Source organism: Chlamydotis macqueenii, chromosome 3 (assembly GCF_036417535.1).
Source record: "Chlamydotis macqueenii isolate bChlMac1 chromosome 3, bChlMac1.mat, whole genome shotgun sequence".
NCBI lineage: Eukaryota > Metazoa > Chordata > Aves > Otidiformes > Otididae > Chlamydotis > Chlamydotis macqueenii.
In genome coordinates, this window is record NC_141558.1 from 73,232,336 (window position 1) to 73,259,073 (window position 26,738).

The 26,738-nt window shown below is 38.2% G+C and overlaps 1 protein-coding gene across 7 annotated transcripts in view; it reads right to left on the reverse strand.

Moving 5' to 3' along the window:
• Nucleotides 1-26,738, reverse strand: part of DISP1 (dispatched RND transporter family member 1) — a 90,580-nt gene that overhangs the window by 20,075 nt on the left and 43,767 nt on the right. For 2 of the 7 annotated variants that reach the window (XM_086744950.1, XM_086744952.1), the window contains exon 2: nucleotides 14,228-14,764. The exons of 1 other annotated variant lie outside the window; for it this stretch is intronic. In XM_086744950.1, the coding sequence (XP_086601076.1) occupies nucleotides 14,228-14,733 (506 nt within the window). In that variant the 5' untranslated portion in view covers nucleotides 14,734-14,764. Of the gene's footprint in view, nucleotides 1-12,656; nucleotides 13,122-14,227; nucleotides 14,765-22,232; nucleotides 22,377-26,738 lie in introns of those variants that run through there. 4 more of the 7 variants (XM_086744951.1, XM_086744956.1, XM_086744954.1 and 1 more) reach the window with 4 other exon arrangements.

Below are 26,738 nucleotides of genomic sequence, written 5' to 3' on the forward strand. Positions count from 1 at the left end.
TGGTTTACACAAAAGAGGTAAAAATACCAACATGACCCTTCCTCATCCTCCCCCTTTCCCATCAAAACCAAACTACATTTCCCTCTGTTTCCTCCACCTGCAAAATATATTCAGTGCTGAACAAATGATGATGATTAAGTTCTTCAAAGTTAGGGAGGGTTAAAGGTCACACCTGCTATCAAACTGTTTTGTTTCAAAAAGCATGCATTAAAAAAACCTGTGTACACTGGGGTGAATTCCAGCAGTGTAACCAATCCCTTGCAGCTGTTGTGATGACTCTATTATATCAGTCAATAGGAAAAAGTTATCCCTGAAAACTATGCTCCAAAAATTCTTTAGTTATGCTCTAAAATACAGAAATGCATGGCAAAATCAGATCTTTCCCATTTAATTAACACTGCTGTGTCTAATTTCTAAAGTATCATACTTCCATTTAGCCAGTTTAAATAACGTCACTAACCTCCAAAAAAAAAAGTCTAGACAGGAGGAAAAAAAAAAAAAAAAAAAAAAAAATCATCCTCATCAGTTTTCATGAGAAAGAAACAGTGAATTCCATAACTGTGCTGGGACAAAAGCCAAGCTGATCTGGGTATTAAATTACCTCTGTGCTTAGTTCTCACAAGTTCGGTAGTGGAAAGTGACAATCACAGTTGCTTGTGACAGAACTAGCACAACCAAGTTATTACCTAAATTACAGTCACTGATCAAAATCTGATACGTAGTACGCACCAAGGGGGGAGATGGGAAGGGGGAAGAAAAGGACAGGCCCTATTCTACCACCATTTATTGCAAGTCTCAGGCCTTATTCAACAGATGCTTTGCTTTGTCTTGTCCTTCCCTAATGGCAAGTTTAGACTGAGCACCAGACAACTAGGAACTACATAAAGAAAGGATAACTAGATTGGTCAAAAACCTCAGACGTTTCTCAACATGGAATTTATTTGGTGGACCAGCATCCTTCTGTGCAACATGGTAAAAGTGAGGAATGGTGTTTTTAAAAAGCACTGCTATAATATCCAAAAGTTTATTGTAGGAAATAACAAGAGTAGCAGGAAGACAGATCAGGGCATCAATTTGGACTGGACTACTACAGCGCTAATATTCACCTCTCCAGTCTAAATAAGCACTTAACCGCAGCATTTCTACCAGTATTTTGGACAGTGAGGAAATAGAAAACGTTTGTGCCTTTGTGCGCATACCAATCTGAACAGCGACACTTCACATGTATTAAAAAATACTACTGTTTTACATATTTTTCAGTCTGAAAAAGACGACGACTAGTGCTCTAGCTTCCAGAAGGCAAATATGCCGTGCCACTCGGTCACATCTTGGCTTCAGGTTCTCAATGAAGCCCAAGTTTCCTCTCAGTTACAGCACTGAATGAGTTTTCTCATGAAAGTTAATAGATTGATTGATAATTGATAAGAGAGGGGAGTTTAGTCCTTATTTCAAGAACCACAATGAAGTATAAGCTTTTGGAAGTCATAAGTATTATTAAATCTAGTTCTACAACCTTCATGTTCCCTGGACATTACATGGAACAAAGCAATGTTTCATGAGCATATTCCTCAGCATGGGACCGTTTCCAAATGAATTTAATGCTTAATAATAAAATTATGGACATTTTCCTGTTTTTGCAGTGCATTTGTTTCATTAATCTAATGCATTTCAGTGGAATACAGACCTGAATGTGTCAGAGGACAATAAAAGTACTTAGATATTCCAAGATATTCTTTCGCAGTCTTTCTTCACAAACCACAGTCATGAGAAAGGTATCAATTTAAGCAAGCAACTTTGCCTCAGACCACAAGAAATCAATGCTAGCTGCTTCCTGAGCGGGTGCAAGTAAGCCTGCAGAAGGCTATTAGGAAATTAGGAAAGTGGACTGTGTTTTGAAATATATTTTGAAGAGAGTATTCTACCTGTTATGGAGCAACCAGCATTTTTTAAAAGTGTTAGGTGGCTATCAACAATCAAAAAGGTTGAAAAAGATACTAATAAGATTCTGGACATCAACAGTCCTGCCTACATTGATAGTAAGGTTTTTTTTTTTTTTTTATTTAAAAAATCAGGGTGGTAGAACACTGGAACAGGTTGCCCAGAGAGGTGCTGGATACCCCATCCCTGGAAAAGTTCAAGGCCAGGCTGGATGAGGCTCTGAGCAACCTGATCTGGTTGGAGATGACCCTGTTCCTTGCAGGGGGGTTGGACTAGACGACCTTTGAAGGTCCCTTCAAACCCAAACCATTCTATGATTCTACAATTATGGACGGACTCCCAGTTGGATGGACCAGAAGCATGGCAAGAAGATATGCACCAGTCTTTGCAATCAGTTTTCCTATTTCATCGCAAAAACTGGTCTCAAGATGAAAAAGCATTGACTGCTGATAAATGCTATCCCTTTGCAAATCCAGCTGAAATCCATGCTTGGTGACGTTTGAACATGAACAGTGACAGCCAACCACAATTTCAAGGCTCAATCCTAGGCACAAGTGTAGCATGGAAATGGCGACTGACAGGAACGTGACAGATTAGGAAAAGCCCAATTTTCCAAACAGTCATTCAGAGAAAACTAACTGGCCAGGTGGCTGGTCACCTTCATTTTGGCATTGAGCTGCACAAAATTTTGAAAATAAACGTAGAGCTTACAGCTATCTTTCATAAAGTAGTTCTTACAGGGCTGAAATGATCACTAATAGTACTGCAGATAACACAGCAGCAGAAGCAATCATGACAACTTCTCCAGCAGAATAGGATCCAGAAAAAATTGAAACTTGTAGACAGTCCGTAACACCTTCAGTTTCTGGCAGTATGGACAAACCCTGATTGTTTCACATAATCTTAATTCTACTTTCCTCATGCAGGTATTCATAAAAGGGATGTATTATTTCTCTTGATACAGATAACATCACATCCATAAAAACACATAGTATTGTGATATAGTGTACATTTTAGGACACAAACTACACCTTCTTTCAGAAGCACCTTGTATACCACAGGTGTTTAAACACAGCAATACCAAAAAATTCACCATTAAAAAGCCTAAAAGAGAAAAACCAATTTTGCATTCTTGCCTTTCACTTAAAGATTCACTTGAGTCAAAAATGTTAAGTTACAACACACAGCTGTACTTACTGGGGAAAAAAAAAAAAAAAAAAGAAATCAATATAAAGACTCCCATGTCTGAGGATTATGAGGTGTGTTTAACCTCAATGCTTTACTTTGCCAGAGGGAAGAATTCCCTTTGTTGGTAGATCTGGTTACAAGAAGTGATAAAACATAGCTTTTTGTCATTATTACACTCAAGGATAAGCTGAATCCTTGCAGGATAGAATGAGATATGCATCATATTGTACACCTTCCACTAGAACATACAAAAACTAAATCCCGGTAGAGGAAGAAAATCCTTGTGTTTTCAGGATGTCATTGACCCATGAGAACAATCTGAATTGCTCTTAAATACCAAGCTAGCTTTTGTTGCTATATCAGGTGTAACACCTATGTACTTCATCATGTTAACAATCACTACAATCACTCAGACTACAAATCCAACAGATTAAGTGACCAAAAACTTTTTACAAGCCTCCCAATTTAATTTTTTGCTATGATGTGTAGAGTTTTCCTTGATTCTAATAATGAACTCTAGATGGTTTTTAAACATGTAGTGTTTATTGTCGTTGTCTGCACTTAGCTTTACTTACTTACATCTATAAAGGAAGAACAGGGCAACCCACAGCAGAAGGATGTTATAAAGATGACAGAATTCAGTTCCCTGATAAGGTGCTTTTTTTAAGGTTTTACTGAAAGCAAGAAAGCTGCAAAGAATTTTCCTGTTCTCTCCCACATAAAATGTCAAGAAATAATCCAAAAGGATTTTATTTCTTTATCTCTAGATTAGGAGGATGAGATGATCTGAAACTAACTGCTATTTCAGCCAACTAAAAAGCGTGAAATCTCAATGTTGCAGCTCTGTTTAACCTTATAGTTATAAATTATTTCTGCGCAGACTATTCTTATGCATAAAATTAACCAAAATGAAAGTCTGAAGTAGATAGACCAAAATTCAATATGCTATTTGGCAACTGTATTATAGATCTCAATTCACATCTTTATAGTTGAGATTATTTATCTGCTCTTCTTGTATTCTTACCTCTTCAGTTCCAACTGAGGATCTGCTCTATGTTCACAGTAAATATGAGCAAATAACATAACCTTTCTGCAAGGAAAGCAATTGTAAGGAAGGTGTTAACAATAATAAAGTAATTGTCTGAGTGATTCTTGCTCTGAAATAGCATAAAAGTGTATGCACCCTGGGTAAAACCAGATTCCTTGAACGTCAGTAGTAAACCCTTTATACTTAACTAAGCCAAGGCTTTGTTCACTTTCTCTCTGCTGTGAAATCAGTATCAAACTTTATTAACCTACTTTGAAAAAGTAACAGTTAGTTTTGACATTTCACAATAACAAACTTCCAGCTCATGTCAACATACAACATGAAAATATGTTTCCATCAAGTCAACTGAAATGGGAAAAGCTCGATGCAATCATATTGACATCTTATGAATATGTATTTTCATTTGGAAGTTATTTTGATAAGTTTAGTGTTGGAAAATGATTCATTATATGCTAAAATGAAAACTTCTGTAAATTTAGAGCCTACAGATGACTGGAAATTGAATGCTCGTATAAACATCTCCAAGGTTTGGGGACTGTTTTTTTTCTCCTTCCTCTCCTTTCCTCACTGCTCCATATGGACAGTATACATGCAGGAACCCAGGATTTACTTCAAAAGTTTTCAGTTTAAGGTTTCTTAGAACCTCATTTCTGCAATACTGACTTCTAATGCCTTTCTCTTTCATCTTCAACAACTGACTAAATATTATCAACTGCTAGGAAAGCTGGCTCTTTTCTTTAATAGTCTCTACCTGGTTCACTTTTCTTGAAAAAGAAGTAAATCATATTATCTGTTGGAAAACCTGAGAGTGTATGAAGGAGTCAAGTAATAAACACTCTGCAAATATTTTCCTTGTATTCTTTTTTCCCTAAACTTTTCTCCAATGACTGTAGCCACTTTTAAACACAGTTCTCAAACTGTCAATAATGAAATTGCCTTCAAACATAAACTCGATTGTCTCAGCTCTAAATGACAAAGTTTATACATAATTTAAAGTATATTCTTCTTCAAAAGGTTTAATTGAAGCTATATATATATATTTTTCCTTTAACTTATGAAGCACTAAGGGCAGGACCACATATAGCACTGCTCAGCAAGTTAAACAAAAGTTCTGAACTATTCAAGACAATAAAAAAAAAGGCTTAGTAAAATACCACCATGAATCATTATTTGAAAACAAGCCAACAGCTAATTTGGAGCAGACTAATATTATTTCAAGATCCTTCACAAGTCTAAAACCATTAGTCTTTTTTCTTTTCTTGGTAATTACAGCAAATTTAATAGATATGTTCTGGGATTTAAATGATGACTAGAGTAGTTTTCAGCATTTTTACTGGCAAAAAGTTCCTTCCTTAGAAATATTTTATTTCAAAGTTGTTTTTATTACACTTCCCAGTTGAATGGAGCAATGCAAGGTCATGGTCACATCTTTCTCTGACAGACAGGAAATTAACACGACCCAAGAAATCACAACATACACACAAGAAAAATTCTATTCCATTATACCAAAGAGAATAAGAGAGGTGTACAAGAGTACTTATTTTTATCAAGGTATTTCTCCACAAAAGCTGAAATCCATGTTCTTATAGGCATTAATGAGTGACATTAAGCACATGTAAGTTTGGCTCTGGAGTAAGGAGACTTCAGACTGTCATATATCACGCTTCAACTGGTACATGCTTCAGTCTTCCTTCCTGTGCAGATGTAAGAATTTGTGAATGTCAGTCACAAGGGGGTTCATTTTCGCTCTCAGAAAACCTCCTTTGACCAGAGAGCTTTTTTGAAGACAGACTACAAGCCCTTACAATTTCTCCAAATTATTAGACTGACTATGGGACAAATGCTAGCATTTATCTTTCTCTATATTAAATCTCATCCAGCAAATTAAAATACTGTTACTTAAGCAATTTTGTTCCAAATTTAGCAAAGTATTTCCCTTCAAACATACATTTCAGTGTTGAGCTGCTGTTCCAATGTCTGTGAATTCAGTCGCTTAAAATGCCATAATTTTTAAAAGACATAAAACAAGTGTATACTCAACACAATTAAAAGATTTAAAAGGATTTACTAAGTACTCACACAAAGAAAGCTTTTTAGCTTATGCTGACATAGACGAAAAACTGTACATATATAATGCGACATCACCTTCTGTGCCTCCTGAGATCACATTTGTTTGCTCAGTAAGAAGCAAGCAAAAAGGGCAATAGTTACTGAATATTTGAAGGTTTTCAGTATTGTAGCTAAGACCCCAAAAAGGCACTGCAAGATTAAACAGACTATAAAACAGATCTAATATAATCACAACTGTTCAGCAAGAAGTTAGCAGTAAGTTCATCCACCTGACTGAATGAACTAAAGACCCTACAAAATGGAAATGTAATGCAAGAATTTTGTGGAAAGGTATTCCATTAAAATCACAGAAAATACTGGGAAAGTAGGAAAAGTGATGCATGCAAGCTTTCATGCAAGTGATGCATGATTTTATTTAAAAAAAAAAAACCACCCTAATTTCCAATTAGAGGTGACAGGCTTTCTGAAATATGATCAGGATTTCTACCTGTAACTTCCCTTAACTGTACTGATGTTAGTGGTACCATCTCATTTCTATTTTGTATTGATAGTCAAGGCTTTAAGACATTTCTTTGTTCAGCAGATATCCCAGGCAGAAATCTCATAGCAATCTTAGTGTAGCAAAATTAATGCCAAATTGCTCAGGAGCCCTCCTTATTTCCTTCTTGCACTGTGTCTGGGGTTTTTTGTTTAGTTTTATTGTTCAATTACCACTGACTACTTAAAAGCATGCACATCAATTATTACTAAATCGGAGATGAAGACAACATTGAAATATCAGAGAGAAAGGAAGGAGCTAGAGACAGAGACAATTACGGCAACTGAAGAAGAGCTTTCCAAAGTCAGTGTTCCTCATTCTGCACTTTCTCCCATCACAGAGAAGAAAGAAAAGTTTTGAGAAGCAGGAATACCCAAATCTTTCAAATTCCATCTCTTTAAGAATGCTGAAAATCAGGTCACTGACCACATTTTGTTTAGACTTCTGCTCTTTGTTGTCTAGAGCTGTCTTGTTTCACATTTGAACCTTATCACAACTTACTATTAAATTAAAAGTGCATGAGAACAACTACACACAGTCAAAGCATTCCAACAAACTGCTGTCATTTTGGCTGTTCTGCCACATGTGTTTTTTCTTTTTCCTAACTAGGTAGGTAAACGCTCAGTTTTAAAAGCAGTCTCAAAAACCACACGAATTAGTCCTTTTCAAGAATGAACACAGCTGATGCTGGTTTTCCAGTCAATTTAGCACAGGAGAAAGGACCCATGTTTTTTACCATTTCCCTCACATTATCAGCTTTATGTCTTCTGAAGATCGCAGTTCAAAGGCCCAGCAGATGCCAGTTAAGTACTAGCTCTTCTGTTGTTCAAGGAAAGGTGAGGGATACAGGGCACAGGAAATTCATCTTCAAGCACACACAGAATCTAGAGTTTGTAGGTGGCAGAGAGGAAAGGTCAAAATACAGCCAGGCCAGTAGTCAGCTGCACTCAGACCAGAGCAGGAACCTTCCAAGCCTCTTTCTCCTATTGCAAAAATGCATGCTTCAAAGCAATCTGAAGTTTAGACAACTACTAATGCTCAATTAGTACAACTAAAAGCTTGCAAAAATCCCTTGGACTGCCTAATGAATGAGGTTTTGGGGGTTTTGTTTTGGTTTTTTTTGTTTGTTTGTTTTTGTTTGGTTTGGTTTTTTAAGTGCACTTTAGTTTTCCAGGCATGTTATTTTTAATTTGGTCAGCCACAAATGGCAGAATTACAAATGGCATTGTTTTATTTGCATTCCGGTCTCTGCATGTTAGTCCTTTGCTTAGTCTGTGCAAGTTAGTCCTGTGCAAGACTACTAGAAAGTGCAGCGTGTTGTTTGCATAACCGACAATGAACAAAAATTGTCATGGGAAAAGAAAATGAATTAATAAAACCAGAATAACCTCTTAAGGTATCACACTCAGCGATAACATAACAAAAGTAAAAAATGAGTAAAACGAGCAAAAATGAGAGAGCACAGGGCAAATTATTGACTGCCATGAGAAATTCTTTCAGAGAAAGAAAAAGAACCAGTTTATTTGTTTGGTTGCAGGGAGAGCTCTTCTTCCACACGTGCACAACAGAGAATCCCACATTTGGTCTCAGATTCAGAAGGATGCATGAGACTGCTACACATTCCCTTTCCTTTCCTCAACTACATTAAAATCTCCAAGTATGCCACCAGGCTTTTAATGCTGTGACATGAAAGGGAGATCTAGTTTGTGGTTCCCATGTGCGTCCAGCCTCTTCATTCTGGAAAACCATCGAATAGAGAATTCCTATTTTAACTTGGAATAAATGGCTGAAAAGAGAATAGAGTCAGAATTTTTATGGCTTCCATACAAATTACCAGCATGCAGGAACTCCCAATCTACAGCACGAACCAAGATATTTGCAACATCCTTAACACTGAAGGAAATTATGCTAACAGCTTTCGCCTTTCAGTTGCTAAATATTGATAAAAAGTTTCAGAAACAACCTTCAAAAGCCTGACCGAAAGGATTTTTAAAAAAAATATATCTATTTTAAATCTTCCTAGAGGGAGGGAGGAAGTCTCTTTTATTAATCTATAACACAGTATATGCATATGTATTTTGTACAAAATACATTAGTACACATATCATATAAAAATGAAAATAAAAGTATATTTTATCACATCAAATACAGCAGAAGCTAACAATTTTCAAAATGGAAAATATATAGATAGGTGGAAAGTATTTTGTTTACAAAACTCTATGTAGGAGTTCTTGTAAACAGCTAATGTTGCTGAAATGAGAATATCTGAAAATATTGTATACACATGTATACATATAATCAGCTCTGCAAGCCACTCAGAATGTACAAGATAACAATTATCCTCTTCCTGGAATCGAGTAGGGAGCTGTTTCATAATAAAGTCTTGTTATTAAGATTGGTATTTGGCAAACATTCGCTTGCTTTTTAAAAAAAAAAAAAAAACAAAAACAAGAGCTTTTTATTTCTTTCTGGTTCTAATCTTTATACCAAGCAATTGGAAAGAAAACATAAAATGGGTAAGAGGCAGCTATAAGGTTCTATCCTACTTCACAGCTTTTTCATTTTTATAAATCTCCTTTTAAAAGTATTAACTAAAGTGTAAGTATTCAAGTATGTCTGCAATACTGTTTAAACTGTGCGGCACAGAACTCTCTGAGATACAGCAGAACTCAGAATCCCAGAACTATCACATAAATCTGCAGTGTCAAAATAGTTCAAAAAAAGGCTTAAATCTAATTGAAAGGAAGACGTACAATAAGTCTGAAGATATTAATGCTTTACCAGTTTCCTAACTTTGAAGCACTATGTTTTTTGCCTTGCTTAGAACATAAATTGGCCTAGCAAATGAAAACTCTGAATCCAGCAATTCAAACAAACCAAGCTTTGGAAGCTAAAACCTCCATACTAGGCTGGTGGGGGATGAGGAGCGATTTACATACATGCCAAAGTCTTAAATCTTAGCCAAACGAATGATTGCAAGGGTTTAAACTGATTCTATTTTCATATTCTATCTTGAGATGACTGCATGATCATGAAGAGATCATCCCAGATGTCCTTTTAGCCTGTCTTTTTTTTACTGGAGAGAATTTAGATGCTTTTCAGAACAGGTCTCTCTACTTATCTGCCTTAGCCAAAAGCATTAACAGTACACCCTTGAAATGTAAATAATAGTGAGTGATATAGAGCAGGTCTACGCCAAGCAAAAAGTACTTGTATGAATTTATTGGTTCAATATTGCAGAAGTGCAAGCACTACACACACTGGCAGTTTGGAGCACTTTCCTTATCAGCGATACCATCGGCTGTTTTGCAGCTCCCTGACCTCTTCTCCCCTACCTTTTGTCTCTGAGTCCACAGACTTAAGTTTTCTAAACTGTATCACCAAAAAGAGATTCCAAAACAGGTGGCATCAGGATTAGTAAAGATACAGGCAGCTTTTATCTGGTATTTTCCCATTAAAAAGTTCACACACAAGTCTGAGAGAAGCAGTTCCATTTGCTACCAGAGGCAACAGCCGTGTACAGCAGTTACCTCACACTTTCCACCACAACCCTGAGACGACTTACTGAATAATCTCTGCACATTCTTCCTTTTCTGTTCCTCTCTACATGCATACATTCTTAATTAAAGAATAGATTTTTAAAAATAGCAGGAATGATTTTAAGAGTTTCCTGGTTCTACATTTCTTTACTCTACTGTTTAGTTCTGCTAGAATATGCAACCATTCATTATTTATTTTATCCTCCTTTCATCCCACTAAACACGCTGCTGGGCTGCATAGTTTTACTCTTCCCTAGTGACCTCTAACTCGATGCTTCCAGTTGTCAAGCATCAGTCTTCATGCTTCTTCCACTTCTTCAGATTAACAGCCTTACTTGGTTCCTTTTCCTCATTTCTACTGTTTACTCGGTGAAGGTTGCTGATGATTACAGAAGCAGATGGCAGAAAAGGAGGGGCAATAACTGCCCACCGTCCCAGTGGCTCTAGGCCCCACAGGTTTCTTGAGATACATAAGTGCATTCAGTGTAAAAGGGTTACTTTTTGCCCTCCAAAGGGGCAGAGTGCATAAAGAAATCTTCCAAGGTACTACCTGAAAAGAAGAACTAACCATACCATGCTCAAAACAAGTAAGTTTAGAAATCATTTGTCAGAAAGCAAATCAAGACTTTCTACTAGTCTTGCACAGGACTAACTTGCACAGACTAAGAAAGGACTAACACGCAGAGACCGGAATGCAGACAATTGCATTCTGATACGGAGAGATGGCTACAATGTCCCAGGTAGTGTTTGTGCAGTCAAGATACTATGCCCACTAAAAAAAGAGCTATGAACACTTTTGAATTAATTACATCTTTGATATGTGTGCAAAATAACACACAAAAAAAAACTTGGCTCAAGATCTTCCAACCTCAGAAAAATATCTAAAAATCATCAGAATCATTACTATTGACAATTGACCTATTTTACTTTCTTTCACAATAGAACTTTTTGACACAATCATGTTGTAAACCACCGACCACTTATGCTACAAGCCTGTTCACCAGTCAAAAAAAAAACAAACGCAGTTCCTCAGACGTTCAAGTTATGGTATATAGATGACATTTCCATGTAATTTACTTTAAACTTCAAAGCTGAATACACGACAAAATTCCAGATCCAGCCAGCTTTAAGAGGATAGGACAAGTGTGACATTATTTCAATCTGTCTTCTTTATACACTCCAATCCGGAATGATACACCAGAGCCACATTCCTTTACTATCAGGTCACTGACAAATGTTAAGCCTTGGGCTTCAAAACCTGACAAAACCTGTCATGCTGAAAAAATCAGTTACCTGCCCAGAGCTGTAAGCATTAGCAATACAGTTTGCAAAAAGTGTTCGCCTCCCTCTGTCTAATCACGTTTCCCTCGCCCTTAAACTTAAAACTATAACAATATTTGAATGCAATTTTTAAAAATACAAAGAACCCAAATGAAAGCTAGTTTGACTACACACTGAATGTAATTAATGTATCATATGAGAACCTGCATTTTGAACAATCCTGTTCAAACATGCACATGTTATAAAGCTGGATGATTTCCAACTAGCCTTGTAAGAAAAATATCTAGAGAAGAAGCTGCTGTGCAGATTATAGGCTCAAAATATAACAAAAGAAGAGTGTGAAACAGAGATCACTTTAAAATATCACGCACCTAAGTGCCACTCTTCTGTGTCCAAAAAGTTATCTGAGCATGTAAAAACTGAATACACATTTATCATCTATTCTCCCTAGCACCATAAAGTAAATACCAATTAGACAGTGTGCTTCTTCTGGAGCATGTATCCATCCAGCTGCAAGGTTGCATTCAGTTTCTCCCTGGTTTTACCACCTATAGACTATTGCATTTAGACGCATCTTGTAGAATATTCAGAGAGAAAAGAAGCCTGGTTCCATGATAATAATACAAGTGATACAGTCAGACGTATGGACTGTCCATTAATGCAGCAACAACCAGCTGAAGGAGTTAATACGCGTACAAGAAGTCCAGCTTCCCCAACACGGCACGGGACCCGAGTCCTATTGACCACCTGTGTAGAGCTAAAAGAACAGGTAACAGTAACCGAAGCTTGGCAGCTTTTAGAAGATGGACTCATTTAATTTGCTGATCTATGAAGCATATTGCAATTATCTTTTTGCTGAGAAAATCCAGTTGCTTTAGCTAGGAAGAAGTCCAGAAATGAAACAGTAACCACTTGATAGGAATATGTAGAGTATGCTAACACATACAGTTGAGTTAAGAAGTACAGTTGCTTTAAAGGTCAGATTGTATCCTTATTGTGACTACTAACAATAACACAAACATTTACCATAAATTATTATTCATAATTTACGTACATTTATATACAAATGTACATCATGGTAAGGAAGTGCAAGACGAAAAAAAGCATCTTGGCTCAACATCCCATCAGAGCAGCTCAAACAAAGTCTTCGTATTTGTGAAGTGGTATGGAAAACATTATTTTACCATATCTGGAAGAACTTTGCACTGTTCTTTTTTTCTAGACTAAGAACAGAAACACAGATTATGCATCACATTTGTTCCCTTCCTCAAAACTATGGAATACAGACGAAGTTTAACAGTCCTCCTGCACAGGGAGAAAAACAGTGAAATAAGTGCACTCATTTTGACAGTTTGAAAAGCATGACTGACTGATTCTGTAACGGCTCAGCCTCCTGCATACCTTTGCATACAAAATTACATAAAAGTTTTCATCTTAACATGTAAACAAGGATGGGGTGGAAAAAAAAACCATGTCTGATTGTAAGCAGTTCCAACGACTAGGATTTTTTCCATTTGTAAGAAGAAGAACTGGCAGAGGAAAGCTGATTTGCACTTTATATTATTATGCTTATTTTAATCTGCTTTCACCTTAAGGAAAAAAGCTTTATTCACTTTCACTTTTTCCACATTACATATCTGTCCCAGTCTGATATTCTCACAAGTTTAAAATTAGTTCATGCATTTCATCAAGACAAAATCATTATAGCTGATTGAGAAATACTTGTAGCTCTAAGTTTTTGAGCAAGGATGCAGGTGTTGGATGGCAGAGAGAAGGGTAGCTTTTAATACCTCAGTGAAAATTCATTGAGTCTGGCTCAATGGCAACTCAGAAAAAAAAATAACCTTGCATAAAAGCTTAGAAGTGTCTTACTGCAACAGGAAATTTGATTTTCAGAAATTGCCTCTGGGACTGACTGATTTTGCTGAGAACCAGCAGGCTGTGGAATATTTTCCTTGTGATTGTTGCTCCTTGTAGCTGGGACTACTGTCACTGGAATTCCAAAGCTAACAGATATAAAGAGGCAAGTTTGTATGAAGTGGAGCAATAGAAAGGATTAAAACCTGGAACAATCCAAAATTTCTCAGTCCGAGCACAACTTCAGGTTTAGCAGATACATACACTGACAAGACATGGGGCCAACTCACTGAACCAGCTGCCCTGACAAAGAAAAATCACTTATGAATAGAATTGTTGAAAGTACTTTTCAGTGCATCTTTCTGAGGAAATATGGGTTCTGATTAGACTATGCAGACATAGCAGTTCTTTCAGTGTTTTCTTAGTTATTTCTGTACTGGTTTGTTTCACACAATATAGGTGTACACCATGTCTTGTAAAAGAGTTAATGAGCTTCCACATAACCCCAAGAAAAAAAAAGCTTTTATTTCCCCCAGAATATTCACTTCAGGAATATTCATGTATAATAGCCAAACTAGTTTCCTGACTTGGTTTCTTCTGAGAGAAAAAAAAAAGAAGTTCAAAATTCACAAAAGATTAACTTGTAAAAACACAGGGGAAGAAATTTGGTTCATCTTCCTTTTTAATCTTCTGCTTCTGTAAGAAAATGAAATAGTTACGGAAAACGTTAGCCATACTGCGAACTAATAAATAATTCAATCTGCTTACCTTATCCTGGCTATATGTTGCTGCACAGGCTGATGCTGAAAATGATCAGGCCACTGATGGTGAAGGCAGAAGGACGGAGAGGGCTGAAGACAGCAGGCAGGCTGATATATGGGGGTGTGATTTTGGCAAACAGACGCTGAATACTCAGTATGTGGCTGCATGCAGCACGAAGTCATAGGAGATGGTGCAGAGCTGCCAACCACTGAATGACATTCTTGCTTGTTATTATGGCTACTTAAAGAATGATGGTATGGACAAGGGTGGCAGCATTGCGACAATATCTGCTGAGCTCTTTGGTTGTCTAAAGGCAGAAAGGACGGTTTGATTGTACCATTAAGTTGCAGGCAGCCGTTTGGACTTGCTTTCGTTCTTGGTGTTTCCTTGGATGGGAGCTGTTGGACCGCAACATCTCCATCATTAGCTGCAACAATACCTGGGCCAGTAGAATTTGACAAGATGCTGCCATTGCTCAGAACTACAGAGTCACTGACATTGCTCATAGCCATGCTCGAAGTTCTTGACAGATACGCGATGTTCCTGAAGAAACAAATAAAGCAAAGTTTACAGAGCTGCAGTGTTTTCAGATGCTCAGAAATAACTTCAGATTCAAATGAGTAAAGCTCCTCTCATCTTAATCTTCCATAACACAGGAAAATGAAGGACTCATACACAGACTGTTAGGAATGTTTTGAAAGACTTTCGCTTGTTCAACAAAAAGTTAAGAGTGAAGTTAAATAAATATATTTTGGTTTAATCAATAGGTCAAACGAACAGACATTTGAGTCTCTGGGTCACGGCTAACAAGTAAACGGTTGAGAAGCATGGGAACAAGATGATTCTGTGCAAGACTAAGTAATAGACACTAGTTATGAAAACAGATTTTGGTATAAACTGTGTAAACATCCCCACCTTGCACTGCAATTTGCTTGTGTGCTTTGAAAGCCAGCAGGAGACAGGACCACACAGTAGAGATTGTTTAATAATCATTAAGGTGCTGGTTTCAGTAATGTCCTTTCCTATCTCCAATTTCTATTGAAAATGAGGCATACCTGTATTTTCTAATATATTATTTTTAAATGTCTTATTTAAATAAATCGAGACACTTCAGCAGACATCTGTCAAAATTTCTGGATGGTCAACTAAGAGAAACCAAAAATGAACTGTTACAAATACTAAAAAGATACCCTGGAGGTATTTAAAAGACATATAGATGTGGCACTTAGGGACACGGTTTAGTGGTAGACTTGGCAGTGTTAGGTTAATGGTTGGACTTGATGATTTAAAGGTCTTTTCCAACCTAAATAATTCCACAATTCTAAGATAGAATACAATCACATGTTTTTTTCCCCAAACTTAAAAAAGATAATCCCAGGATTCAAATATTGCTGATTGAGAAGTTTATGCTTCTGAGTGACAAGTATTCCAAAGGCAGTGGAGAAATGCACTGTGCTGTAAATAAAGGATATTAAAGAATTTCTTCTAAAGTCTTGTCTTTTTCAAGCAAAATGGAAATAAGTGAAAACTATTAACACTGGAAAGGTGACGGAATAGTTTGGCTCAAAATCAAAACTTTTTAGGTGCTTGTAGCAGCCAATTTCCCCTGTGTTAACTATAATAGCATTTTAATAAGCTTTGAAAATAATTTGGAGATCATTATTTTGTTAAATGACACAAAAGTTCAAACATCACTCTTAGATAAGAATTTGTTTCCCAAGTTACATGGAGAGGATGGAGGAGGAGAAAGAAGGAGGAAGAAAGAGCACTAATTATATACTATTTAGAAGAATAAATCAATATTTGCTTAAAAACCAAAAACAGTTAATTACAACTGCTTTGGCTAACTTAGTGTTACCTTTTTGATACTGAATTTAATTAACAGCATTCCAAGTTCAAATTGCAAGGCTTGCATCACAGACACTGAACTTTGCAGAAAGACAAAATATACAAATTAAGACAGATAAGCAAGAAAGTTTCTAACTCATTTTCTTCCCCGATACCTTTGCTGAGAGCTAAGCCTGCTCAGCCAGCTGAGCTATTTAATTGCCTGAATGCTAATTTTGAGCAGAAAGAGCTTTGCGGAGTGGAATGCTACCCCCAGCAGCACCCCCCTGCAGCACTTCCCCTAGACATAGTTAAATCCTTCACTTCTGAAACAAAAATTAATCCTCTGCTATTTGTTCTAGATCATGTGCAGAGCCAGATGCCCTGGGAACTCACTTTCATTTAGATAACCGCTCAGAACAAGCGAATACGCTGCTCAATGAACATATTTTTTACAGCCTCCAATTCCACACATTCCTGCCCGGCACCCCCTTCCCCTGGCCCAGGCAAGCCAAGCCCATGGAGGACTTTCTGCTGAGCACAGAGAGTAAATTCAAGTGGCTGGCTAAACTTTGTTTCAGCCTGAAGAGATGTATTAGTTATGTGAAATACTGCTGTGTTTGAACAGGCTTCTCTCGTGCTCTAGGCAGCTTCAAAGCCTGCTGAAGTGGACAGAGCGAGAGCTGGACATCAAGGCAGAGAAGGCTCCTCTTGAGTCATCTGGCAGCATTTTAGGAATTTCTGTCTGCTTATTTTCACATTCATATAAGGGACAGGCTGCACAATGATGCTGTTACCTTTCTGTTTCTAAGTTAGTTTGACACATCCATATCATCGCTTGGAACTGCTCTACACTGATCAGTTACCGTTCCACAGGCTGCTATCAATAAAGTACGGCGATACTGCAAATACCTAGCCCTGCAAGATGACAGATGCACCATCCTTTTTTTGGCTTTAAACCCAGGACATCTGCAGCATGCCGAAACTGAGATAACACACAGAAATTTTTAGTAGCTGTTTCAAATCACTTTATAAAGGAAACCACACATTTGCACGCAAGGCACGCGTGTGCCAGACAGAGGTGCAGGCTGACTTGCATCTGCGGAAGCTGGGCAATGCCAGCACAGACACACAGGCTTGGCATCTTCAGCATGCGTGCCCCTCGTAAACATCAACACAAGAATTAAAATTTTCATTCAAGACAGCCCTGTAGCTTCCATTTAATATGATCAAAGATAAAATGCTTTATTTTCAATAACTGTAATATCCACTTGCATGCCTTTCAGTTTAAACACAATCTTCAGGAAGACTCTTTAGAAACTAGTAAAGGCCAAAGATCACCATCATCAGTACCATAACATATAATTCTGCCCTTGTTCTCCTTTTGAACAGGCTATTAATGACCTATTCCAAGCTATAAAAATTTTAATAGATCAAGCTGATTTTTTTTCTTCCTAAGCCTTGAGAAACTATTGAGTTCTGTCAATTTTCATAGAGTCTTTGAGCAAGGCAATGGAAGCAGCTGCTTACCCTGAAGCTCTTTCAATGACATATTAAAGTAAGCAAAATTACTTTGCATGCTTCAGGTAGCCATCTGATTGAGTATTTTATTCAATCACATCTAAGAAGAACTCGGACTCAAACCAATTCTCTAGAATATGCGTGGGGTTGTATATTTGCATTTGGTTTGGTAGCTTTTCTTTTTCTAAACAAATATAAGACAGTTGATGGCACCTAACAAGGCTAATGTTATCTGAGTTTGTTTCACTCATGTTTGAGGGTATTAAAAATTATGTACCGTGGTACTTCATTTGTGTCAGAATCTATACAAGTGACTGCAAGTCCACTGACAGCAAAAACTTCACCTGCAGCTGTCACACCAAAATATATTCTTAGATTATATTCTTATCTCTGCCGTATTTTGTCTCCTCTGCCACAACTGTAGTGACTGGGAACTTAACGAGAGATGTAGTAATGGCCCAAGCAAACAGTTAACTGAGAATCTCTCCTTTAGAGGACGCAACAAGTAAGATTTTAGTAACAGTAAGATTTTAGTAACACACAAACATGGAAAATCAAAGAACCTGTTCATCATGAAAAAAATCTAAGAATATTTGAAAATGCAGTCTTTGAGAATTCTGAATTCTTTCAATGCTGTAACTTTATTTTTGCTGCTTTCCTTAGAATGCTTTAGGATTTGGTATTCTCCAACAGAATGGGTTTTTCCGACTTATTCTAATTTACATCTGAAGGCTTTGAAGCAGTGGACAGGTATTCTGAATAATGAGGTTGTAGATAATACAGATTTTAATATAGACAGGCGCACTTAACAGAAGGTTAAAGACAATTAGAAAAAGTGTTGACCTACATGTTTAGTACATGGCACTTAGGTATCCACCCCTCTAGATGGACACAAGGCATTTGAAACATTAGTATCTATTCAGAAATTATGCCAGCTGGACTGCTAAGGAAGAAAAACTATAATTACCTTTAATTACTGCATCCTTGATAACAGTAAACGCTGAGAAAGCACTTTAGCCATGCAGTTCAAAACAAGAACTTGGAAGAGTGTCATATCTGGAAAGTACCACAGTCTGTAGAGGCAATGTTACTCAGTGACAGTTTTATGGAGTAATCCCTCTATTATTTGCGGAGCTAACACAGTTTACCCAGCAGACGTCTGCCATCTGCACTGCAAGCCCTTCAGGAAATAAAGTAACGCTGTACCACACTGAAACGATGTAAGATTTGGTGTTCCCTAACTAGCTTGTTCTTTTTAGACTTGGATTAAGTTCACCTGTTTCTTTGGCTACAACTGAAAGAGTTTTTCTTTGCTTTAAAGTTTCTTTTTTTAAAAAAAGCAGACTTAAAAAAACACCGGTTCAACAAATCCCATCTGGACTCATAATGCCTGCAATTGAGAATGATACAACGGCAAATTCCAGAGGGAATGATGTAGTGGAAATTTAGTATAACCTAGTATATTAGCATAGATAATTTATAGAATTCTAGAAGACGACAGAAAACAGGTAAGCGTTGAGGGTTGGTTTAACCATATAAGAAAAAAAAAAACCAAACCTCCAAATCTGTACCTTGCACTAAAATAAAACTAAGCTGGTTATAAGACTTTACATTTTTCATTTAAGGTAGGACAAAACTCAAATTTCATTGAAAAGTTATCTAAAGTCTTTCAGCTGTAGTCAGCATCGCACCACTCAGTCAGCTGAACCTGTCCAGGTTTTCTGGACCTTGCAGACCTGTCAGCTGCAAAGTGTTGTGGTTCTGAGATGAACATGATGTCTGAAGTAACAAAAATGTCTTTTCATGTCAAAAGTTCAGATGAAACAGCTGGATTCTAAAAATAGTGCATTCTTGAAATAAGCAACATTTAACAATCCCAGTACTACCTATTAATTTTTCTTCCAGATGAAATATTATAATGGACTTATAGCCCCTTAAGACACTAAAGTTTTTTAATGTGGTAAATGGGTTACATGGTCGCAATCTGTAAACTCAGTTAAATCCTCTCCAGACTTTGTCTGCTGTGCCAGCCAGTGCACAGTCACTCTTAAGGAGGGTTTTCTCCTCCTTCGCATCACCAAAATTCCTTACGTCTTTGCTTTTTCTCAGTGCTCAGAGGAGTAACAGGTGGTGCCTAGTGTTTGATACTGGGTTTTATGGGAGATGTCTAGTTATCTATCACTGCAATGGTCTTTAGTAAGTCAAGCAGCTTTTTAATGTTTTATGGTTGCTGATCCCCATTTTGGCTCTCAGTTAGACATTTTTTAAATTCTCTAGCTCTTACTCCTATGCATTCATACGTGGTGCTTGGTTTCTCTCAATACCCTGATTCTTCCTTTTCCATTTCAGCTGTTAACCACTAGGTCTCCCCTGAAAAGCTTTCACTATACAAAATATAGATGCTTACTAGAACAAGCCTTCCCTGTCCTTTCCACTTCTTTTTCAAGTATTCAAAGTACATTTTAAAAGTATATCTTTGATCTCTAAGAAGATTCTCTAATTCTTATTTAATCAGCACACCAGTTCAGGTGATATACCTGTTAATGCAACTGCTTCACTTTGAGGATTGACAGCTCCTAGTTTTGTGAAATGCCATTACAGCCAGTTTATTTTCTGCGCAGTCTATAAACACCCATTTTCTCAACTAATGGCTCCCTGTTAACAAGCAGATATTTGGCAATCTAAGTACTTTTACCACGCAGTAGTAGTTAGAAGACAATTATTAAGCAGAAGAGATTTTCAGAAGGGAAATTTCCCCTCCGCCACTTTGTAGCAAGTGTTTTGAAAGCCACCTAGCCCTTCCATCCCTCTCCACAGCCTGAGAAGTTGAGAAGCTGTTCCATCCTCCTGAACTAGAGACGCCATGAGCTCATTTCCTGCATCGCAGGCTGGCTTAGGAATTGCAATTCCTGTGACTGGAAGTTTCCAGATATCACCGTGCCAGGACCATAGCTCATGCTACAGATGGGGACTAGCAAAACAGTGTTGGCCAAGCTGGCACACGAACTGATCCACCAGTAACAGCTGTGGGGTGAGGGAGCTGGGAAAGACTGGAAAGGGTGGAAAAAAAGAGTATTCTGCAGAAGTTCAGAAATAGATTTTGCCTTGCTTTTAAGCTAAAGTTACTTCTCCTGGCACAAACAGTAAAACAAGAGCAGTCCATTTACAGAAGCCATTTGCAGGGCTTTGACTAAAGAAATCAATTGCAGTGGTTTCATTACAAAGTCTTTTTAAAAGTCAGAATACACAACAAATATAATTAAATTATAGATAGAAACAACAAGGAGCCCTGAAAATTCTGTTCCAGAAGTTCTCTATGATCCTAAAATTTTATTTAAAAAAAAAAAGGCAGATACCTGTCAGGGAAATGGAAAACTATGTATTAAGAAAAGCTGAAAAAGATTCAAATACTTAAGAGTTTTGGAAAGAAATACAGCTACAAACAGAAACTATCAGAACAGAACATACTACTTCAAGAAAAAAAAAAAAATGTGCATTGTTCTGGAAAGCAGGTATACCTCAGCACAGTTTAAAAGCATGGAAAGGTATTAAAAACCCCCAAACACTACTTACAACTGGGACACTGTCATCACTAAATCTTATTGACACAACTTACTGACTTTCATTACCATATGAAAACCATAAAAGTTTTTGTAATTGAAATATGCTGATCCAAAACAGCTCTAATCCTGCTTACACGGAGCAGGGAAAAACAAAATATGTCTTTTTCTGGATGTAAAAGGAGTTACTCACGTTGAAAGTTCCACAGGTTTTTACTCTGTTGTGCTGTAGGATTAACATTTAAATTATTACAGCTGTAAAGGGACACAAAAGCAATACTCTAGGATTCAGCTCCAGCTATGCCTCTCATCATCCTGACTGTATTAGTGTCATGTAAGAGCTTGAGAACTCTTGACTATCTTTTCAGAAGGAGATTTTTTGTTTTCTGTCCATATTTGAAAGTTGTACTTGAACATCTTTACAGATTGTTGCTAATAATAGCATTTTTCTTCATATTTTAATAGAAGCATAACTTTACCATAACTTTACAACTACTGTATATTAAACAAGCACAACACTCGGTGAGAATGCCAGGGCACATCAGGCAGGTATACACTGGCAGTCACACCTATTTAATAAACACAAAGCAGTCTCTGCCTTCAGCTACAGAAAATATAGCAAAACACTTTTACGCCAGCAGTCCCACAACCATTTTATTCCAAAGCTAAACATGCGAGAACTGATTTTTTTTCCTCTTCAATTCTGAAGCGTGCATTGTTTTATATCTCCCACTTGCTGCTCCGAAGGCCAAACGATACGAGACCGGTATCACTTATAACAGCGCATCTGCTGAAATCCCTGCATCTCGAGCCGAGGGGTTCGGTTCTCCCCTCACCAGGCTCCTCAGCGCCAGCGGGCTCCTCTTCTAAGCTCTCCGGCTTTTCCACCCCGCTGTAGTTTTTTTACAAGCCCAGGAGTCCACTTGCATCACAAAGCCACATTTTAGTGTAAATAAACCCAAGGTACACAATGGTCTTAGTTAAACCTACATCCCCAAGGCTTTCTGAGAGCCAGAGCTGTTCCAGCCGGAACCCACGATCCGCTACGGGACGGTACGGCCAAATTCGAAGCGATCCAACCCAACCCGCTTCTTAACGCTTACCGGACCCCGAGCCGGAGAAGATCAGCAGGAAGGAAAAAGCAGCCCCCCTCTGCATCCAGGTATCCCCTCCGCGCCCGCTCTTCCCGGGAGCTGGGCCCGCTGCGCCGCTCGCCCCGACAAAGGCTGCGGAGCGGGGAGCGCCGAGCCGAGCGCAGCCGGTGCCGGGCCCGCCGCCGCCCCTCCCCGCCAGCAGGTCCGGGAGCTGGCAGCGACCCGCCGGCTCCTCCCCGCTGCCGCGGGAGCCTCGGGGGGCCGTTCCCCGCCCCCGGTTCCTGCCCCTCTTTGATCTGGGCTGGTGAAGGCTGATCCGGGGATTAGAGCCGCGCTCTGCAGCTTCGCCCGCCCGCCCTGCCCGCGTTCGAGCTCCTCCACGCGTGCTTGGGGGGCACGTTCACGGGGCAAGCACCTTGCCACCAGCATTTTTTGGAACGGAAAGGGCTGAGGAAGGCGGGACACTGAAAACAGCAAGTTTGAGTGAGTGTCAGCTGGAGTGCTTTGCAAACTCACGCCGCGTCATGTCCCCCCAGCCCCAAGCTTTTCCTCCATCGTTTGGCTGTCAGGCGTATCTTGCAAGAATCTCTGTGTGGCTACAAATCCCTGACACTGCTCCAACAACAACCAAAAAAAAAAGCAACTTGAAAAAAACAGGGCTTTTCCCTCACCAAACTTTAAGATATTTGCACCTAAAATGTCTTTTCTGGTGTTTCCTTCACACCTGAGCACTTGGGGACCTGGTAGTCCAAAAGTGAACTTCCTCACATACTCCTCAGATTTTACTTTTTTTAAGACGACTTTATAAATAGAAACTGAATTATTACAGACTATTAATGCAAAAAGCTGAAAAATCCAGGAGCAGAAGAGATAGCCTAGTTACTTACAAGTCAAAAAAAAAAAAAAAAAAGAAAAAACCCAAATTCTGGGGATATTTAAAGCCCAAATTGTAGGACCTCAAGAATAAAGCAGCAGGTCATGTTTAGAAAATACCTTGGTATTAAGGTGAGGAACACTGTACCCACTCAATTCACAGAGCTGCACTACAAGGAACTTTTAAAAATACTACTAAGGGAAATGTCACAGGCTGATCTCAACCTGCTCTACATCACAGTATGCTCAAACTAATTACTGAGCCTCACATGCTCAGAGGCCTCAGTGTTCTGGGAGGTGACTCCTGGTTTTTCCTTACCTCTGAGTATCTCCGATACAAACCTCAGAACTGGCATCCTCCTGGGGCAGATCTTATAAACCTGCCACTCCAAAGCAGGTCACAATCCACCTGGGACTGGTTTTTTTAGAAGAGCTCTTTTCCCCTCCACTGAAATACAGGAGCTGTGACTTCAAGGACAAGTTCAGCTGGTTGTAGCAAATGGAATTTCTCATCTACAAGCATCTTTACTCTTTGTAAAGCAAAAAAAAAAAAAAAAAAAATCTTACCAAAGGAAACACTGGGGCTCAGTTTCCCTCAGTGTGACCTTAGAATTATGCATCTTAACTCTGGTCCAAGTTTTCCCACAAGGCAGCTCTTCCTGCTCATTGGATCTGGTCTTTAACAGGTGGTGAGAGACTGTGCTGCTTCCCCACTTCTAAGGCGAAACTTTTTTATTTAAACCAGTGTTCATTGCCTTTCTCACTTAGCTTCAGTTGGCTATGTGGGAAATTTCACTGGCATCAGCTGCCGAGTCTCCACCTCCCACACACCATCAGCATTATCTACAACATAATTTTTCTAACTTTAACGGATTCTCTATCAGAAAACTTGCTTTCCGCCCAATGTAGAGCCATTCGCTACTAATGATCCGGAACAGTTCTTAAACAAGAAATTCAGATATAAGTATTGAACAAAACAGCCACACTACAAAGCAGATAACTTTAAATCATAATTCAAAATGGAAGTAGGACTACAATACAGTATTCACTTTCTGAATAGCTGAAACCCATAATACATGCCCAGAAACTGCACAAGAATAATCTCAAAGCTACTATTCCAAAGTCACAAAACTCCACTTTTTTAAAAAAACGTGTTTACTAATAAAAGTATTTCTTAATTATATATTACTGCATATCACTTCACTGCAGATACTGTATCACTTGTATTTGCTAAACCCCTTAAAAAAGTGTCAAAAGGCACATAATATTTGCTCATAGCTTTGATATCTAGGAGGAAAAGTGCCACAAAAATCTACAGGATTACAATCTAATAAAGCTCTTAGATTATATGTACTGCACAAAATAGTGTTACTATATCTTAGCACATCAACTTACTGCAGATACTTTGTTTGCAAGGACAACAGTAAAATGAATGTATAATGTATGCTCATAGGTTATGCTCAATAAAATGATTCCTGTGCAAACTGGATTTAAATACTGTATCATATATTTGAACCACAGGCTTGTAGTCAATTATTGCCTTTACAGTATCTGAAAAGCAAACAGCACTGTGAGTGCTAAGAAACCTTCCCCCCACGCTACGCTCTATCTCTGCAGAACCTTAATTGTCCAGTGTCCCCTGGCACACTCCTGGTTTTGACATCTCCATCATACACCCTTCAACACCCCCTTCTGCACTACATTCAGCTTTTAATGTTGCTACTTACCCCACTGTTCATCTCCAGCAATATCAGACAAATGCTGACTTCTTCATTTGTAAGTGATTAGGAAACACAACTCAGCTCTGCAGCATATGGAGTGCAGGTACAGGAAAACTGGGAGAAGGTGGAAGAGGATGGAAGAATTTAGGCCAATTCAAGGCAGATCAGGGATGTCAAGTTTGGTCTGTGGAGGCCTCGAGAAGACAAATGAGTAACACCCTGCTCTATCCACCACCTGGAAATGTGTATATGCAGAGAATCTTGCAGGACATCTGCACTACTAATTCAGCTTTGGTTTAAGTCAATGCGATCCTCAGCGCACCAGGAAGTTCCACCCATCTATGGATCTATCAATGCATTTTACAAGAGACAGAATCTCTGTCATAAATAAAATGAACTCTCGCAGCTTCACTATGCATTAAAGAGAAAATGAGCAGAATAAAATTTGACTATTACACCATCTTGAAGATTAATTACTATTTTCAGATTTCACAGATTACTTAAAAATTTGTGATTTGAACTTCAAGCTCTTGAGGACAAACATGCTGCTCTGGGCAATCAAAAGTACATTGTATGTTCTGACAAAAAAAAAATCCTTTAAACTCTGAAAAATGGGTAAACCATCTCTTATAACATCATAAGTGGGTTTTTATAATTGAGAGTTTAAAATAACATTTTTCATGGTATGCTTAACTAATAAAATCAAGCAGTAGTAAAAAAATACTACTACGGTTTTCAGATTCTATATACAATCCTTAAAAAAATTACTGTTATGATAACCAATTTAGAGATTCAAATGAACTGCAGTTTGTATAATACATAAGAAGCCTAAAAAACTGAAGCTTGTATTTGTATTTGCAAAGTACAGCTGACATACTGTGTTGTAACATATGAAGTCTGAGCATTCTCTCTTCAAACAAGATCTAAAGGATTGCAATTCTCATCCGCGATCCTTTCATAGCCTCTCCTGAGGCTAAACTGAAGATACCAGGCAATGCCATCAGGCACCAGCCACTTCTGCTAGCTTTGGCTGCCCGTGATCAAGAGCTGCTACCGACCTCCACCTTTCCAGCCCTGCAGGTGCAGCTATTCTCCGTACCTTATCTTGGCAGGATGCCTTCACATGCCTCTCTGAGCTTAATATGACATTAACCACAGATTCTTCTTGTCACAGTGGTGCCTCTTAAAGAGACAGATTCAGAAGAAGCTGAAGGATTTTGACAGTGTTGGACAGTGTTCTGGGGACAAATTGATGCTGAAGGACCATGCAAGTGCTGAGGGAAAAAGCTTTTGAAATCTTTGAAGGCCAGACAAAGGGCACCAGAGGTGCTGTAGAAATTCTGCTGAATTGCTAGTCAACTGTGAAGAATATGAGAAAATGGAATAGAGGAGTTAATTAAAGGTTAAAATGACAGAATGAGTTCTGTATGGGCACATGTGCTCTGCAAGTATTTTATTATAGCTACATTGAATTTTTATTATAATTCCCATCCACCTACAGAATTTCCTGACTAGTGTTTTTTTTTTTTTTTTCTTGGACACAATATTCTTTATTACATCTTAGAGGCTACAGCACAGTACTTGCAGCAGACAATTTACCAAATGCCATTTAAAACATACAACGCAGTGGGAGAAATGTGGTAGGGACCAACCATTTATTTACTACTTTTCATATTAAAGTATATTTTTGTGCAGCACTTGAAGTAATATTGAGACAGTGGCAGCTACTTTAATTATTCAGAGGCACATATGGCATATATTGGGATATTCTAGATTCTGGCAGTACATGGGACAGGCTAGGAGCATAGTATTGAGAGAGTTAATTGGACTGAGTCAGCTTGATCCATCAGAGATTACTAGGTCTAGACTGCCACTGATTGTGTCACATCTGACAATTTTGCAGAGATAATCTGAGTGCCTA